General features: G+C 43.1%; 1 protein-coding gene across 3 annotated transcripts; it reads left to right on the top strand.

The window, feature by feature from the left end:
- Positions 1-1706: 1706 nt before the first annotated feature.
- naa60 (N-alpha-acetyltransferase 60, NatF catalytic subunit) lies at positions 1707-18243 on the top strand. 3 transcript variants are annotated; one of them, XM_068056147.1, is made up of 8 exons: positions 1707-1881; positions 2668-2831; positions 3397-3512; positions 4596-4794; positions 6520-6616; positions 9007-9241; positions 12834-13035; positions 16353-18243. In XM_068056147.1, exons 3-7 carry the CDS (start codon positions 3403-3405, stop codon positions 12988-12990), a joined length of 798 nt encoding a protein of 265 aa, XP_067912248.1. In that variant the 5' UTR covers positions 1707-1881; positions 2668-2831; positions 3397-3402; the 3' UTR covers positions 12991-13035; positions 16353-18243. The 3 variants fall into 3 exon arrangements, with proteins under 3 accessions (XP_067912248.1, XP_067912249.1, XP_067912250.1); XM_068056149.1 differs by having other exon boundaries at positions 1708-1881; positions 4665-4794; XM_068056148.1 differs by lacking the exon at positions 2668-2831.
- The last annotated feature ends 299 nt before the right edge of the window (positions 18244-18542 follow it).

Below are 18542 nucleotides of genomic sequence, written 5' to 3'. Positions count from 1 at the left end.
TGATTCAGCGATCGTAATGCCATTGAATGTCAAGGGGAGATAGGTAGATTCTCTCTTGTTGGAGATAGTCATTGCCTGGCACTTTGTGACATGAATATTACTTGCCATTTATCAGCCCAAGCCTGGATATTGTCCAGGTCTTGCTGCATTTCTACACGGACTGCTTCAGTATCTGAGGAGTCATGAACGGTGCTGAACAGTGTGCAATCATCAGCGCACATCCCCACTTCTGACCTTACGATTGAAGGAAGGTCATTGATGAAGCAGCTGAAGATGGTTGGGCCTAGGACACGACCCTGAGGAACTCCTGCAGTGATGTCCTGGAGCTGAGATGATTGATCATCAACAACCACAACCGTCTTCCTTTGCGCTAGGTATGACTCCAACCAGTGGAGAGTTTTCCCTGATTCCTATTGACTCCTTGATGCCATACTCAGTCAAATGCTGCCTTGATGTCAAGGGCAGTCACTCTCATCTCACCTCTTGAATTCAGCTCTTTTGTCCATGTTTGAACCAAGGCTGTAATGAGGTCATGAGCTGAGTGGCCCTGGTGGAACCTAAACAGAACATCACTGAGCAGGTTATTGCTAAGCAATTGCCGCTTGATAGCGCTGTCGACGACCTTCCATCACTTTACTGATGATCGAGAGTAGACTGATGGGGCGGTAATTGGCTGGGTTGGATTTGTCCTGCTTTTTATGTACAGGACATACCTGGGCAACTTTCCACATTGCTGGATAGATGGCACTGTTGTGGCTGTACTGGAACAGCTTGGCTAGGGGCGTGACAAATTCTGGAGCACAGGTCTTCAGTACTATTGCCGGAATATTGTCAAGGCCCATATCTTTTGCAGTATTCAGTGCCTTCAGTCATTTCTTGATGTCACATGAAATGAATTGAATTGGCTGAAGACTGGCATCTGTGATGCAGGGGACTTCAGGAGGAGACTGAGATGGATCATCCATTTGGCACTTCTAGCTGAAGATTGTTGTAAATGCTTCAGCCTTACTTTTTGTCATTAAATCACTCGCTCGCCTAAAATTCTGGGTTTAATTTTACATCTATTTTGAACTGGTACTATTGCAGGAAATTTGCAAGTACAGCGCTAGCGGGGGATGAAGCAATTCTTAATAAGCCAATATGCATTTGGGAACAGGGATTGGCTTACTCCTATTTCTTATGCTGCTGGGTGCAAATACATAGGAAATTCCACCCCATCTCTTGTTACCTTCCTGCTGTAATGACCAGGCATCCCAGGTACATTTACACCTACACTAACAGAAGCAGCAATCCTGGCCATTAGCACTCGGACCATTCTAAGATGAGTTGAACATATTCACTGAACTTGGGTGCCAACGAGTGAGGAGGATTGGGAATGGTTGATCGCAGAAGAGGGAATCGTGGCTCTCCACCATTAGGCCCAATTTGGATTTATTTATTTAATTGGCTTAACAAAAGAAAATAAGGTGGAAAGTTGTTGATAATTTAGTTACTTCCTTTCAGAAAAGGTAATAAATCTTATGAGGCACTATGGTCTTGTAGAAACAAAAAAACTTCTATTTGTTAAATCATTTTGCAGGTTGGGACATTTGCAATTCTACTTTTAAACTACAGAAGCTCTAACTGCATTCACACAACAGTGTAGTGTGACGTGAGTTGAGCCACTCAGTGGACAATGTGAAGCTCTTCGCCCTGTGAGATCTCGCGAGAGCTGAGCAAGAGCGGAAGTAGGCTGACGAGTGGCTGCGAGGCGGTTGACGGTGTCCGGGAGCCGCTTGTTTACCGTGACTAGAATGACCGCATTCCCCCCTCGGCTGGCCTGACTCCACTTGCGGCCAGCGCTGCATCCGGCTTTTTTCGCACGTCCGTCGCGGAACCGAGGTGAGCGCCAGGTGTTTGTATGAAGCGGAGAGGACGCCTGTGACTGAGCAGAGCGCCAGGCTTTGCGGGCGGCGCCAGCTGGGAGGCCGCCGGTGGCGGTCAATGCGCATGCGCATCACAGGGAGGCGGGGCGCGGTGTGGAGATTGACGCAGGGAACAGCCACTCAGAGCCGGCGGATTATTAATCTGTGTTCTAATTGGGTAACAAGGGCCAATGTGATTGCGCGGGGCGGGCGGATTGGGCATGGCTGAAGTCACAAAATAACAGTTACTAATTGACTGGCCGTTTGCATCCAATTGTTTTGTGTTCGAAAGGTTTTGGTGTTGATATTTCAGTGTCATTCATGTTGAGTGGATTGGTTGGATTTGGAGTATTAATGCCAGTCTTTACCACAGTTTACATTTCTGAGTATGAAACGACTCGGCGTGTGGAATAGTATTTTTCAGCAACACAATCCATTTCAGCTGATTAATAAGTGAGGAGGGCGTTATATTTTACATATCTTTGCGAATTGTGAAACCTTGTTAATCAGTAAGGGGAAATGTGTCATCCCAGTATCAGCCGTAAAATGATATATTTGTGACAGGTACAATATCATACTGTAGGAAGAATCCTGTTGCTTGTGTCTTCTGTGTGAATGGGTGAAATCGAAAGGCAGTGATGCAGCTTGCATCCCCAATTCTCATGCAGTTTGTTTCATGTACTCCGTGGAACGCGCTAATGCCAGTATGGTAGTAATTCTCTGCACGTTCTTAAGTTTCATCATGAGTGTTCTGGTCAACTAGGAGAAAATACATGGTCGGTTCCAGTAAAATTCGTCTGCAGCGCCCGACCATCTTCACGGTTACTTGTCGCTCAGATTGCAATTGTGACTACGCTATCATTAACCAGCTGAAAGTTTCCAATGCAGCTTCGTCGTTTTCTCATTTAACCCTCGCTTCGGACGAGGGTAAGGACCCTTTTCATCTGCGTTAGCATTTCCTCTGGCTGTGAACAATGTAAATTATGTCAGAAATTACTATGCATTCTAAAAGAGGTTGCAGTATGTGGGTGATTATTGATAACATTAAAATGTTTCAAAGTTGGATAGCTGAAGTCGTAAAGAAAGGCTAGGGTGTCTTCAAAAGTTATACTCCACATCCCCTCCCAAAATACATATAAGATAATTTATCATCTGGGAAATATTTTTCATTTTAAAAGCTATTTTAGCCTTACGAGACTTATATTTTTCTCTTCTCTTTTTGATGATAGAGACTACAGCTATTGACTTTTGTGCATAGGAGAGGTACCATTGACCTCAGTGAGTCCTGGTATATCACACTGGCCTTGGGACTAATCTGGATCTGAATCAGTCAGGGAAATGTTATCACCTAAATGCCACCACATTCTGGGCAGCAGAGGCCTTTTGGTTATTGGTGTAGCAGGCTTCCATTGAATGTACCTATTTGTCTGTCTTCTAAATGAGGCTGATTTAAATGCACTATGCAGTAATGGCAGTTTGTATTCCTTTTCAGCTGTGAATGACAGACATCCTATCCTCCACTGTACTTAGTGAAATACAACTTCGCTTACTCTGTCATGATGACATAGATACAGTGAAGCTCTTGTGTGGTGACTGGTTCCCAATAGAGTGAGTATTACTAGCATTTAATTTTATTTCCTTCTTATCGATTCTTCAGAGTAAGGTTTGTGGCCTTCTCTGACTAAATGGAAGAGCAGACTTATTGCTCACAGATATTTCCCCTGTGTTGATCCTACCAGAAGCATTGGTCTGCTGTTCACACACAGTCTTTAACAGACAAGATTTAATTTCCAAAGTGACACCCCTGACAATGCAGCCCAGCGCTGACGTCATCAGAGCACACCCAGCTTCGCACGTGCACAGAACGAACCCTTGCTGTCAGTATGGTGCTGCGCATGTGCAGCCTACGTCAACACCCGGCTTGCCAGGACTAATTCACGCATGCGCCTGAAAACGTCATCGCTTACTGCAACATCTGCTCGGCACTCGCTCCCCACCTCACCATTTCTCCTCCCTCGGCTGTTCGCTCCCACTTCACCCCCCCACCTACCTGTGGGCCACTCACTCCCTGCCTCGCTGCTTCTTCGCCCCCCCCCCGCTCTGTTCCCCGCTCCCTCCCGCGATCGCCGTCTTTCTTCCCTGCCCAGAGGATGTGGGGGGAGAGAGAAAGTGACGAGATAGGCAGGGGAGGGGAGAGAGCCTAGGAGGTAGTGAAGCAGGGAGCAAATGGCCGAGGGGGGAGAGTGGCAAGGTGTGGTGCAAGCAGTGAGCAGACGGATGCAGGAGGCAGTGGTGAAGAGAAGGGCAATGGCAGGAGGGAGTGGGGTAATGTTGGGGGTGGGATGGAGGTGGCGATCGCAGCCACTGTAGACATTTGCGTTTCATTTGTTTTTGTGATAAATTGAGCAATGCCATCTTTATTACTGGCAGCTGCCAAAAATGTCGCAGACAGTAACGTTTCAGTGCATAGGGCTGTATTTGAGCATGTGCAAGTGCTGATCCACCTAGAGGTTGCGTTGTCAGCGAACGCAGCCTTTAATTTCAAGCCTTGCTTCAGGGTAAACTCATTTTATTATGAAGCTGGATTGGGGTCTAATGACAAATCATGAACTTAAAAGTGGTACTGAAAATATCAGCAAAATAATTGAAAGTGTCAAATTAACCTCCATTGGTGCTGCTTTTGTTTTACAGTTACAACATAGGGAACTATTTGATAGAGTTTGTAGAAAGAAGTTTGATCTTATCTTCTGCTTTGAGCAGGTACCCAGATTCATGGTACCGGGACATCACTTCCAACAAGAAATTCTTTTCTTTGGCAGCCACATATAAAGGTGGCATTGTGGGAATGATAGTGTCTGAAATAAAAAGTCGAGCAAAAGTACATAAAGAGGTATGTCTTTGCAACGTATTCTATAGATGGTTGTTCCACATTTCATTTTAAATGCAAGAACTTGTGAGAGATTAAGACTGTTTGTGCTTTTTCTTTTAAAACAAAATCTGTTTACTGACAATGTATTGCAGAATATATGTATGGACTGCAATACAAAGCCTGGACTTGTCTGTTAAAGATCCTTTTTAAGCTTAACATTCTGTGACTAACTCGCATTTGCTTATTACAACAATGCTAAACAAACAGGAGGCAAATTATTTTTGATAAGCAAGCTACACAATTAATATATTGTATTAAATAATTACAAATAACAAGATTTCAAGATACTTCAATCTGCTAACAAATGACGGCAAGATTTAATGGTCATTATCTGCAGTAAAATTACTACGATATGTTGAAAATGAAGAAGCCTGCAGTGATTTCAAAACCTTAGAAGTGATGCATAATACAAAGCACTGTATGTCCCATTGGATTATTTGTCCTACTTTAGTCTTTATTGTTACCAAAGAAGCAAATAATCAAAGAAAGCAATATTGATTTTTCTGTGTTTTAATATGGTTACTGGAACAATTTGAGGAGCTACTGTGATGGCTTAGTGGCTAATTATACTTTGTTGTTTGGTACTTAACTATACAGAGCAGGGAGCTCTGGGTTTGATTAGCTGATCTCAGCCTGGGCAGTGAGGGAGAATTCAATGGGAAGTGGAGGAAAGAACTGCAGCTTTTCCCATTCCTGATTGCTACTCTGTAATTCTTGCTGGAAGTTCACATGTATGTGAGAGGTGTGATATGCTTGTGGACTAGTGATCCAGAGGGCAGGACTAATAATCCAGGGATATTGAGTTCAAATCCCATCATGGCAGCTGGGGAATTTAAATTCATTTAATTAAATAAATCTGGAATAAAAAGCTAATGGTGACCATGAAACTACAGAATTGTCATTAAAACCTATCTGGCTCATTAATATCCTTTATCGAAGGAAATCTGCCATCCACACCGGATCAGGCCTATATGTGACTCTAGACCCATAGTAATGTAGTAGACTCTTAACTGTCCTCTGAAATGGCCTAGTAAGCCACTCAGTTGTATTCGGGAAGGAGGCTCACCATCACCTTCACGAGCAATTAGCAATCCTTGCCAGCAACGCCCACATCCCGTGATTGGTCAGGCTTGGTTTTGGTGGCAAAATAGCTTGGTGATGCTTTCTGTTCAGATCACAAAATTAAGAAAACCTGTTTGAGCAAGATTCCACAGTTCCTCACTTGTTAAATTCACTAAGTCCTCAGCAGAGCAAGATTTTAGCTTCTAATACATTGTACTGCATGCTTGCACTGACGAAGAAGTGAGAAGGTAGGAAAATAATTTTTGCTTGGTCACATGTACTTGCATATTTCAATAAGAAATAACATTTCAAAATAGAAATAATTTTTAAAAAAATCTCTTCCTCCAAAAGCAAAACTAAGTAAAATTCTTAAATGAAAAAAACTGCAAATGCACGGAATGTGAATCAAAAAGAAAAAAAATGCTGAAAAACCCAACAGTCAGACAGCATCTATGGAGATGGAGACTGATTTGTGTATTTCCAACACTTGCTGCTTTTTTTTTTTCTGAACAAAACTCTTAAAGCTATTCAACACTGTCTGATAAATTACTGATCAATATTTAGTTTATCTTTATCAATAATTTGCTATAATTGAATAACTTTCTGTCTTCCTATTAACTACAGGATGGTGATATTCTGGCCTCTAGTTTTCCTATAGAGACACAAGTTGCTTACATTTTAAGTCTAGGAGTTGTAAAAGAATTCAGAAAACATGGAATAGGTAAGTGTATTCACTTGTTGCCATTTTATTTCTAGTGTAAAACATTGTCACATATACTAGGTTAATGAAGATTGAAGCCACTGTTTGTACTTGATGGATTTTAAGTAGCTCTGTCAGGATCATTGATTGATGTCAAAGTTTGTGAACGCTAAAAAAGCAAATCAGTTTGAAAAATTCTGTAGGGTTTAAATGTTATTGTCATTTCAATCTAACCCCCGCTCTCTCTTTCCCCCTCCCGCCCCGCTCTCTCTTTCCCCCTCCCGCCCCGCTCTCTCTTTCCCCCTCCCGCCCCGCTCTCTCTTTCCCCCTCCCGCCCCGCTCTCTCTTTCCCCCTCCCGCCCCGCTCTCTCTTTCCCCCTCCCGCCCCGCTCTCTCTTTCCCCCTCCCGCCCCGCTCTCTCTTTCCCCCTCCCGCCCCGCTCTCTTTCCCCCTCCCGCCCCGCTCTCTTTCCCCCTCCCGCCCCGCTCTCTTTCCCCCTCCCGCCCCGCTCTCTTTCCCCCCCCCGCCCCGCTCTCTTTCCCCCCCCCGCCCCGCTCTCTTTCCCCCCCCCGCCCCGCTCTCTTTCCCCCCCCCGCCCCGCTCTCTTTCCCCCCCCCGCCCCGCTCTCTTTCCCCCCCCCGCCCCGCTCTCTTTCCCCCCCCCGCCCCGCTCTCTTTCCCCCCCCCGCCCCGCTCTCTTTCCCCCCCCGCCCCGCTCTCTTTCCCCCCCCCCGCCCCGCTCTCTTTCCCCCCCCCGCCCCGCTCTCTTTCCCCCCCCCGCCCCGCTCTCTTTCCCCCCCCCGCCCCGCTCTCTTTCCCCCCCCCGCCCCGCTCTCTTTCCCCCCCCCGCCCCGCTCTCTTTCCCCCCCCCGCCCCGCTCTCTTTCCCCCCCCCGCCCCGCTCTCTTTCCCCCCCCCGCCCCGCTCTCTTTCCCCCCCCCGCCCCGCTCTCTTTCCCCCCCCCGCCCCGCTCTCTTTCCCCCCCCCGCCCCGCTCTCTTTCCCCCCCCCGCCCCGCTCTCTTTCCCCCCCCCGCCCCGCTCTCTTTCCCCCCCCCGCCCCGCTCTCTTTCCCCCCCCGCCCCGCTCTCTTTCCCCCCCCGCCCCGCTCTCTTTCCCCCCCCGCCCCGCTCTCTTTCCCCCCCCGCCCCGCTCTCTTTCCCCCCCCGCCCCGCTCTCTTTCCCCCCCCGCCCCGCTCTCTTTCCCCCCCCGCCCCGCTCTCTTTCCCCCCCCGCCCCGCTCTCTTTCCCCCCCCGCCCCGCTCTCTTTCCCCCCCCGCCCCGCTCTCTTTCCCCCCCGCCCCGCTCTCTTTCCCCCCCCCCGCCCCGCTCTCTTTCCCCCCCCCCCGCCCCGCTCTCTTCCCCCCCCCCGCCCCGCTCTCTTTCCCCCCCCCCGCCCCGCTCTCTTTCCCCCCCCCCGCCCCGCTCTCTTTCCCCCCCCCCGCCCCGCTCTCTTTCCCCCCCCCCGCCCCGCTCTCTTTCCCCCCCCCCGCCCCGCTCTCTTTCCCCCCCCCCCGCCCCGCTCTCTTTCCCCCCCCCCGCCCCGCTCTCTTTCCCCCCCCCCCGCCCCGCTCTCTTTCCCCCCCCCCGCCCCGCTCTCTTCCCCCCCCCCCCCCGCCCCGCTCTCTTCCCCCCCCCCCCCCGCCCCGCTGTCTTTCCCCCCCCCCGCCCCGCTCTCTTTTCCCCCCCCCCCGCCCCGCTCTCTTTCCCCCCCCCCCCGCCCCGCTCTCTTTCCCCCCCCCCCCCGCCCCGCTCTCTTTTTCCCCCCCCCGCCCCGCTCTCTTTTTTCCCCCCCCCCGCCCCGCTCTCTTTTTCCCCCCCCCGCCCCGCTCTCTTTTTCCCCCCCCCGCCCCGCTCTCTTTTTCCCCCCCCCGCCCCGCTCTCTTTTTCCCCCCCCCGCCCCGCTCTCTTTTTCCCCCCCCCGCCCCGCTCTCTTTTCCCCCCCCCCGCCCCGCTCTCTTTTCCCCCCCCCCGCCCCGCTCTCTTTCCCCCCCCCCCCGCCCCGCTCTCTTTCCCCCCCCCCCGCCCCGCTCTCTTTCCCCCCCCCCCCCGCCCCGCTCTCTTTTTCCCCCCCCCCCCGCCCCGCTCTCTTTTTTTTCTCCCCCCCCCCCCCCGCCCCGCTCTCTCTTTTCCCCCCCCCCCCCCCGCCCCGCTCTCTTTTCCCCCCCCCGCCCATTGTGTGCTGCCATGAGTTTACTTTGCCTTTCTGCGATTAACGGAGCAGCGCCATCTGTAGTCCTGGCAGATGCCTGAATGTTGCCCATTGTGACATTTTAGTGGAACAGGCTGCATTTGCGCATTCGCGCTTATAGCATCTCCTAGTGGTCACATTGTCCGATAACGTAGCCCTCTATGTATTAAAATGTAAAACCTTGAAGTGAATTTTAATGACTGCTGTACCTTTTTATTTTCAAGGTTCTTTATTACTTGAAAGTCTCAAGGATCACATATCAACCACTGCTCAAGATCATTGCAAAGCAATCTATTTGCATGTCCTTACTACCAACAGTACTGCCATCCACTTCTATGAAAATAGGGACTTTAAACAACATCACTACCTGCCCTATTATTACTCTATACGTGGTGTTTTGAAGGATGGCTTCACGTATGTTCTTTATATCAATGGGGGACATCCTCCTTGGACAATCTTATATCCTTTAAACAAAATCGAACTCCTTAACCATCCCCACCCTAAATATGTTTTTTTTTGTACTGCATTTAACTACAACAGTTTTTATTGCAATTGTTTAATAATTTATAGGTCTCAACTTGTTAAATATAATTCAATAGAAAAACATTTGATTGACTTTTAAGAAATTTTTAATTGTTGAGTTTAAGCCTTACAGCTTTTTTTTTTGGTTTTCTCTGATCTTTTTAGCACTAAAATAAAATGTTACTAACTTACACACAAAATCTATGATTTATTGTATTTCATAAAGTGTTAATCAAAACAAAGTGCATTGAAGTCAGTTGTGAAGAAAATTACTTGTAATTTGTTTTGCCTGAAAGAAGTTTAATCTCCCAAACATGCAGTTGGATTTATTTCCAATGCTAAGTCATTTGGCTAGAATTTTTTGAAAGGTTTGAATGATTCTCACAGGCTTAGTTGTATAATAACGATTCCTCCTAAACAAATTTGTTACACAACAACCATTGTGCAGTTCTTTTTCTGAATTGCTAGGTTTCTGATCAAAGGGATTGGAATTATTGGTTCTGTATTGGTGTTGGAGAACCCTCCTTTGGGTAATGAGCACCATTATCATGGGTATTATTCTTGAGCTTAATCCCACTACCTCCGTATATTTAGTCAGTTAGACAGCAATGTTAACTTGGCTAAATAACCTTACCATTTAAGTAACATACTAAGAATCAGTAGAAATGGTAAGATAAAATCATTTAATGCTTCACTGGATGTCCAATTAAACCTAAAATGTTGTCTGGAAACATGTCATTGGATAGCAGTGTAGCTTTTCTCTAGTGTTTTAATGTTTGAGTCTGTTCAGCTAGCAAAATGATCTTTGCCTTGGATAGGGAAGGAGCATTTTGCCAGAAACTGACGTACTGTTAATCATTCAAATTTCAAAGTTTTCTCATTCCTTATGAAAAACAGGGCCAGTTATTTTAACTTGTGTACTTTGATCAGTGTCGATGTCATTTTTTTTTAAGAGTGTGAAATTTATATTGCTGGTCAGGTTTGACAGCAGGATAAAAATTTGGTAAAGTGAGTATTTGATTAAAAAGACATTTTTGGAAGAAATTATAAGTTCATTTTCAGGACAATTCTATTTATTTGCAGTAAGAGATATTTGATAACCAGAGCCTGAAATATACCTTAATTGAGATGATTGTCACCAAGAAATCAGTGTTCATGCTAGATACTGAAGTTGCCCAGAAGGAGACAACTCAAAAGATAGATACATTAACAGGCAAAAGGCTTGGATGTCATTAGTAGGGAGAGGAAAATAATTTGGAGTTTACCTTAAGGAATTTAGAGAATAATGGCTGAGAACCTACCAAGAATCTTCCCAGATCTGTCTGCAAAGCAGTAATAACTAGCATCAAATTCAAGAGATCTGGGTTTGAATATTCAACTGTGAAATTTTGGAAGATTGAGGCCAACTGGTGAAATCCAGGGAGATTATTTTACATTTGGAGATAATTTGTTTAGTTGAATAAATTTATAAAAGCCCAGATTTAAGAATCTTTTCATTCTGACAGCCTATCATATAATCCAATAAGGGAGAAAACTGGATGAAGAATCTTATTTTCTTCTTTGGTAAGTAAGTTGTGACTTTAGGGAAGATGAAAAGGAAGCTGAATGAGAAACAATATGTGGAGGATAGCTGAGCCTCTGTAGTGTCAATGAACTAGAGTTTCATAGACTTGTTAATTAATCCAAATGTTTGTGGGAATGGGTTAAGGAATATCAAGATTTTATTTGTGTGTTAAGAAGAGGGAGCCTCAAGTAGAGTTGAAAAATGTGTTTTCCTGTAGCTGCCTCTCTATAAACATCTTTGCATTAAACCTTCTGAAGATAGTCTGGGTGACCAGAGTGGGGACTTCGTTGACTACGATGTTCTTGAAGTTTGGTGTGTTCAACTTTGGGGGAAAAAGTTATTTCTCTCTCAAACTTTTTTCAAAGTGTGTAGTTCGGTTCTTAAAAATAACAATCTTTAAGCAACTTGTCACATTCAGGATTTATAACTTGGCATGGGGGAAACCATGGTATAAAATAGTGTTAAAAATACTACTCTTGAACTAAATTTAGCTCTGAGTTAATTCATAAGACAGAAGGGCTTGGTGATGTAGATTTAGATCAGTACCAAAATGCTGGTGGCAGTGAAAAATAGTTGACATTGGAGTTAGGCTTTTACAAATAGAAGGCTGCAAGGGCAGTCCAGTTTTGTAAAAAGAAAGTTGAGAGAATCTTTAAGGTAAAGGGGTTGAAAATGTTCAAAGTTAAGTCTTAAGTTATATCCATTGATATGAGGAAGCATAGTGCATTCTTTGTTTTGTAACATTACATAAAAATAAATTGAACTAAGTGAATCTGATTATAACTTTTGCTGTATGTTCATTGGCTGTGAAATAACACAGCCTAACAATTCGTATCAAGCTCTTCTTATTTGCCCTGCCCCTGGAGAGATTGGAGAAGTACATGTATTAAAGGCATAAGGTCAGTTCAGGTCAAAAGGGGATATCATTAAACCTCCAGATTATGGTTTTGTAAAAGAAATATAGGGGAAGGTGATCACAGTAAAGAAAAAGATTCTTTGACCAAGTTGTAGCATGTAAAAAAATTAATTGTACAAGAAAACTAGTAGTGATAGGGTTCTTGAAGTAGCACTTTGGGAATCAAAAGTAAAATTATTGAAATTATTACTGACAAGGTTTGAAGGGAGAGGCAAGCAAAAGCGAGCAAAATTAGAAGATGGGGCATCACATAAAAACCTGATACAATCCTTAGAGCCCTGAAAGGGTGGCATGCAGTGATTGCCAGCTTCCAGCATGAAGAAGGCACATGGCAAGAGAAATATTTAAGCTTGGTGTAAAAGAGTGGCTGTCAAACACTTTTATTTAAGGAACTCCTTTCAAATAGACATATATTCTTGAGAATCATCTGTCCTGACTTCCAAAGTACTGTACCAGCTACAAAAAAGAAAAAACTCTCCCAACATTGCAAAAAATGTTTTTGTCGATATGTACAGCACAGAAATAATATGCTAGTAAGTCAACAAATATAGAAATCAAATGGTTAATGGACTTTGACTTTGTTAACACTTATTCAAAAAAAAACAAAAGTTTAGTAGCTGCAGTGATTAGAAGTCTGGTCATGGAACCACTGGCTTCCAAAGGTAGACTGCTGCTGTTACTCTACCTCCTGACAGTTGGTTACAGTGGAGCATCTTCAACTAGGTTACCTGCATACCTTTTGTCAGCAATGCTGATCTCAGCTATGGTTTAAGAAGATTTTGAGTGAAGTCACATATTTACACCACTGAAGGAATGGATATATATTTTTGCCTCTTCTCCCTCTCGTATCCTAATTATTTTTATTCTAATGCATTAATTCAATGCGTCATTGCAGTTTGAAGGGCGACACTGCTAGAATTACTGTAAAAAGAAGCATCATTTGCAGTTTCAAAGATTCTTGCTTGTTCAGTTTTCCATTGTTGTATAAAGAATTTATTCTAAGTACATATTGTGCAAAAATTGTATTATAGTCCTTGACGCACCTTCACTGACTATATTCATCACATTGGCTCAACTCTGGTGAATCTGAGGCCTTGCTCCATTCCCCAGCGAATTTACCGTCAGGCACAGAATCTTATCCGCAGTTTTTTACCCTGGCCTGGCATTTCAGCAAAAGGTGGTATAGAGTACAGCAGAGCAATGTGATCACTCTAGTGCTCTTTTTTTTTTGAAGCAAGCAATTTGGAAAAGGTGAGCTGTTTAAAACTTTATTTTTTACAACTTTGAAATAAAAACTTATTGAATAGTTTTGCTAGTTAATGACTGGTGCTATGTTTCAGGCAGAATCTTTTGAAAATGAAGTTGTGTGTGCTCTTATCTGCTAGTTATTTTTGCATCTCGTTGTGGTTCTTTTAATGTGTGCACATTTGATATTTTCTGGTTCTGAAAATTGGTGAGATTGCATGTCGCAATGTGCCCAATTTTCCATTTGAACAATGATTTATATCTTTTTTTCTTGGTTTCTTTATTTCATTTGTCCAGAGTTTGCATTTGTAATGATGGCAAAACTGTCATGTTTGCCACCATTACTCCTTTGAAACTGACAAAACTTCTGGAGTCCACACGTGCGCAGTTAAAGGTGGAAATCAAGGGGTTGCTGCCAGTGATTCTACATTTACCCGTTTCCCCCCCCCCCCCCCCCCCTCCCCGCCCAAGACGGAACGTAAGTGAAAATCTCTGAACTGACGCTTAGTCTTGCTTAACCTGCTTGATGTTGTCGCTGTTACTGGACAGCTGGAGATCCCTTTGTCTTGGCACTAGATTCAAACTGACATTGGGAAAGAGGCAATCAATGCCACAGAGATCACTAGATCTTTGCGGGCAGCTTTCTTTGAGGCTGGCAGGAAGTGCTGCCACTTCACCACTGACCATGAAATCCAGGTCTATAATTTTTTTCTTTTAGCTTTTCTTTTTTCTGTTCCTTCCTGTTTTAATTGAGCTTGTGAGGTGACTTTTGACCTGGCCATGGATTTTCTATGATGTTTAATTGAAAGCAGATGATTTTGCTCAGTGTGGTATTATTTGTAAGAATTTGAAAAATACAAATTTTAGAACTTTGCTGTTTGTTTCTGCATTCATGTCTTGGAAGTGTTTATATAATGTTTTTGGTCACTGGGTATTTCTAGAATATATTGTACACCTGCAAGAAAGTACAGTGCTAGGATGTTTGACTTGTCAACCAGGAGAACAAAGAACAGTACAGCACAGGAACAGGCCATTCGGCCCTCCAAGCCTGCGCCGATCTTGATGCCTGCCTAAACTAAAACCTTGTGCACTTCCGGGAACCCGTATCCCTCTATTCCCATCCTATTCATGTATTTGTCAAGATGCCTCTTAAACGTCGCTATCGTACCTGCTTCACCACCTCCCCCGGCAGCAAGTTCCAGGCACTCACCCTGTGTGTAAAGAACTTGCCTCGCACATCCCCTCTAAACTTTGCCCCTCTCACCTTAAACCTATGTCCCCTAGTAACTGACTCTTCCACCCTGGGAAAAAGCTTCTGACTATCCACTCTGTCCATCCTGCTCATAACTTTGTAAACCTCTATCATGTCGCCCCTCCACCTCCGTCATTCCAGTGAGTTTGAATCCAGGTCTCATTGCTGTTATGTTCTGGATTATTTTAGCCTATCAAGTTGCTGCACTTGACCAAATCACATTGTGAGGAGAGAGAAGCAGGCATGGGAGAGATCATTAACCCCGTCACCCAGATATGCCTCCCAGTGATTCAGCTTCTTTGCTGTTTTTGACTTTCCTTTCCTATCAATTCTTTATCTCATTTTCATCCTCTGATTGTTTTCCTGTAGTTTATCCGCATCAGTCAATTGCATCCTGCTTTCTTCATGCTGGCATTGATAACATTGCCTGAACAGATTTATGGTTTTGCATATCAGAATCCTGATGCATAATTTTGAATATAATTGGACTATGTATGTGAGTGACTTTTCTAAATAGAGTTGGGAATGATAATTGTTAGATACATAATGGATGCAACTTGGCCAAATGTACAATTGCAAAATGCAATGGTATTTGCATAGTTTTACCTTAAAGTTTCAAAGTCCTGACATAGATTGAGTTGAATTTTTATGAGAAGTCGATTTTGGTCATCTGAAAGAATTTTGGGAAATTATTAAGGAATGGTCACATACTGAATCTTTGAGTGTGTGGGGTTGTGGGGGGGGGGGGGGGTGGGGGGGGGCGGCGGTGGCGGTGTTCTCTTTAAACAAGATTGAGAAAAATAACCATTTACTAATAACATTAGAGGCCTAATGTTTTTTAGTGAAACAATACAAATTTGACTAGTTAAATCCTGAGGGTTAGAATTAAGTAATTTATATAGGCACAAAAAGTGCAGTGCAGTTAACCTGCTATGATTTGATATACCATGGGCATATTTCTCTTGTGCTAGTTTTTCTACACCAATTTTCTCTCCTGTCTTGGACAGCTCATGTCATTCAGTACCTCATCTAATAATGTGAGCGCTTGGGCAATGCCAGTTGACAGACTATTTGACTGCTCTGGACATCATAGCCGAGCATGATCCTGTCCCCAGTTGATGTTTGCAATGTGTATCTATTTAAAATTGCTGAATATTGATCATAAAATGATACAACATAGGAGGAGGTCATTTGGCCCATCATGTCTGTGTCGGCTCTTTGGTAGAGCTATCTAATTAATCTCACTCACCTATTCTTTCCCATTGCCGTGAAATTCTATTCCCTTCAAGTATCTGTTCAATTGTTTTTCGTATGTTACTATTGAATCTGCTTCTACCACCCTTTCAAGAAGTCCATTCCAGATCACCATAACTCGCTATCTGCAACAAAATGTTTACTCATGTCAATTCTGGTTCTTTTGTCGATTACCTTAAGCCTGTATCCTCTGGTTACCAACCGTTCTGCCACTAGAAACTGTTTCTCCTTATTTAGTCTATCAAAATCGTTCATGATTTTGAACATGTCTAGCAAATCTCCTCTTAACCTTCTCTGCTCTAAGGAGAACAATCTCAGCTTCTCCAATCTCTCCACACAAGTCCCTCATCCCTGGTAATATTCTAGTAAATCACTTATATACCCTCTTTCAAGGTCTTCACATCCTTTCTAAAGAGTGGTGCCCAGAATTAAATGAGAAGAAATCCTGGCCAATTTCCACCTCCCTAATCCAGGGTAAGAGAGTGCAGTGGAGGCAGGTTCAACCAAAGCATTCAAAAGGAATTAGATAGTTACCTGAAGAGGAAGAATGTACAGGGTTGTGGGGAGAAGGCGGGGGAATGGCACTAAGTGAACTGTTCGCTCGGAGAGCTGGTGCAGACGATGGGCTGAATGGCCTCCTCCTGCGCTGTAACAATTCTGTGGTAGATGAGGACAGTATGGCATCCCGCCTGCTGCCCACGTAGTTGATTCTAAATTAGTCAGCAATGAAAAATGCTGAAGTATTATTGTAAAGATTTACATTTATATTTTTTGTATAATTTTGTAATTTCACTGACATGTATATTTTACTTTTCAGCTACCAAAAGGACAGTCTGCACTGAATATATTTGTATTTCTTCTGGACGTCTATATGCCAAGCAGGGAGGAGAGGATGCTATATTTTAAGAAGCTTAGAGGCACTCCTTCACTGTTGCAATTCTAATTCTATACAGAATGTATTATAATACAGTGTTACCTACTTGTTAATGGAGCAAGTGCACTGCATCAAGATTCATCTGTTCCATTAATGTCTTTTAATTACTTTTACATCCTGTAATTTGCTGCTATCTAGAAAACCACTGTATGTCTTATTTGTATGTGGATTCCAAATGTAGATTTTGGTAATTTTTGATTTTGTTTGAATATTTCAGTTTATTATACACCTTGAGTGTATGGGAAAGATTCTGTATTTGGATTTTACTGTATTCAGGTTTTAAAGTTGCTGGACTGGTTTATGCACACTCATCATTTTGTAGCCTTTGCCCATTTTCCTTCGGTTGGGTTTTGTAACTCTGGGAAACAAAATCTACTTTTGTGATTGATCGACATTTTGGTTTTAAAAATGCCTGTTTTTAGTTGCAATGTATAGTAGTAAAGTGTTCATATATGCATGTTCTTTACTGAGATTACTTGATTCACCTTGTGGGGAAAAATGTGCAGTTCAGCCATCTTTTAAGCCATGTGAATGACCCCACCTGGTGGGAAAAATAAAAGAGATGATCCGTGATTCAAAGAAGGGAGAAAAAATAGTCCAAGTTTAATGATCTTGCCATTTTTGTAACAACTGCTTGCCCCGCTATTCACCATTTTGTTGTGTCACACTACATTTTCTGTTCTTGAATTACTGACTTTAGCTTTCAGATTTGGGAAAATAAATCATTTTCTATTTAAATTTGTCTTGAACTATTTCAGATAAACAGGCTTGAGTTTAGATCAATTTTTCCTTCCTAAAAGTGAAGTCACATTTTTTTCTTGCTTTGCAGTGCATAAATTATGACATGAGACAATGTGTGGCGCTCTCCCTACGCCAGACTGTAATAATCAAATGTGTAAATAATTGCAATGTTTTTCATCAGTTTTTTTTCTGTATGCCTGATAATTACTGTAATTGTGTAATGTGTGTGGTTTTGCAGGTCACTGATGGGGATATATATCATTGTGAACTGCTGGAACTGCTGTGAAAAGTGTTCCTATGTGAAGTGTCAATCTACATGAATTTCAAATTTTTTTAGCTTCAGTGATCTAGCTGTTTGAACATTTTTAACTTCGTTCCATGATTCTGTTTCACTATTTAAAAAAAAAATGCCTACACTGTTTCACAGAATTTAAAAATAATTTTGGCACCAACAACAATCAGTGTAAGTCTTTTAAACAGTAATTGCACTTTAGATGTATAGTAAATGTTAATATATTTATGTAATGGCACCCCTGTTATATGGGCAGCAGTCTTGTGTCAATACACTTAGACTTCTGATTTGTTGAGAACCAGTATTCATTGTTTATGAAATATAACACCAGGCTGTGCAAGAAATAGAACCTTAGTTTGAAATGAAGATCAAATATGTTCAGAATTTCAGTTAAATATATCAACACTATATTAAGGATTCCAATTAATGTAGTAGCAGTTGTATTTTGCTTTGTTGTATTTTTGTTATTTGTGTTGTCCTTGCTAGAAATTAACAGCTCTTTTTCTCAATTGTTGAACCACCAGTTGATTTCTGGGTTCCTGTATTCATTCAATTTATGAACTGTATTTGGCTGTTGCATAAAATGTTTTTAAATAGAATTACTAAGTTTTGTAAAACAAGAAACAAAACATTTGGATTCTTGTGTGGATTTATTTTTTAAAACAATTAGGATACACAAATTTACTGGTCGCAGCACTGTAAGAAATCTTGCTCAATCTATTAAAAATTACGTCAAAATCATTATTTGTTTCTTTTGTTTTGCTTACATTGTAAAGGCTTTTCTGTTTACATGATTACTCTAGACAGTGAGATGACTCCGGGGTCACGCTCATCAAAGCTCAAATGCTTCGCCAAACAATAAGTCATAATGGCATCAATGTACAAGTTATGCAGCCTAACACACTTGACTCTTATGGGTTGTTAAGCTAGTTTGTACTTTTTAAAACATTGTTTCTCTGGAATAGATTTCAGTACCGAGGAGACTTAGTATGTGCCACAGGCCTTGTGTGGCTGCAGATCAAGGGCAAGTGGTGCTGTGG

Source organism: Heterodontus francisci, chromosome 24 (genome assembly GCF_036365525.1).
Source record: "Heterodontus francisci isolate sHetFra1 chromosome 24, sHetFra1.hap1, whole genome shotgun sequence".
Lineage (NCBI taxonomy): Eukaryota > Metazoa > Chordata > Chondrichthyes > Heterodontiformes > Heterodontidae > Heterodontus > Heterodontus francisci.
This window is presented reverse-complemented; position numbering and strand designations above follow the sequence as displayed.

Excerpts from the sequence above, each read along its gene's own strand:
- naa60 (XM_068056148.1), top strand. The coding sequence starts at position 3,403 with ATGACAGACATCCTATCCTCCACTGTACTTAGTGAAATACAACTTCGC. Across the intron at positions 6,617-9,006 it reads ATTCAGAAAACATGGAATAG|GTTCTTTATTACTTGAAAGT; the intron begins GTAAGTGTATTC and ends TTTATTTTCAAG. Across the intron at positions 9,242-12,833 it reads CATCCTCCTTGGACAATCTT|TGACTATATTCATCACATTG; the intron begins ATATCCTTTAAA and ends ACGCACCTTCAC.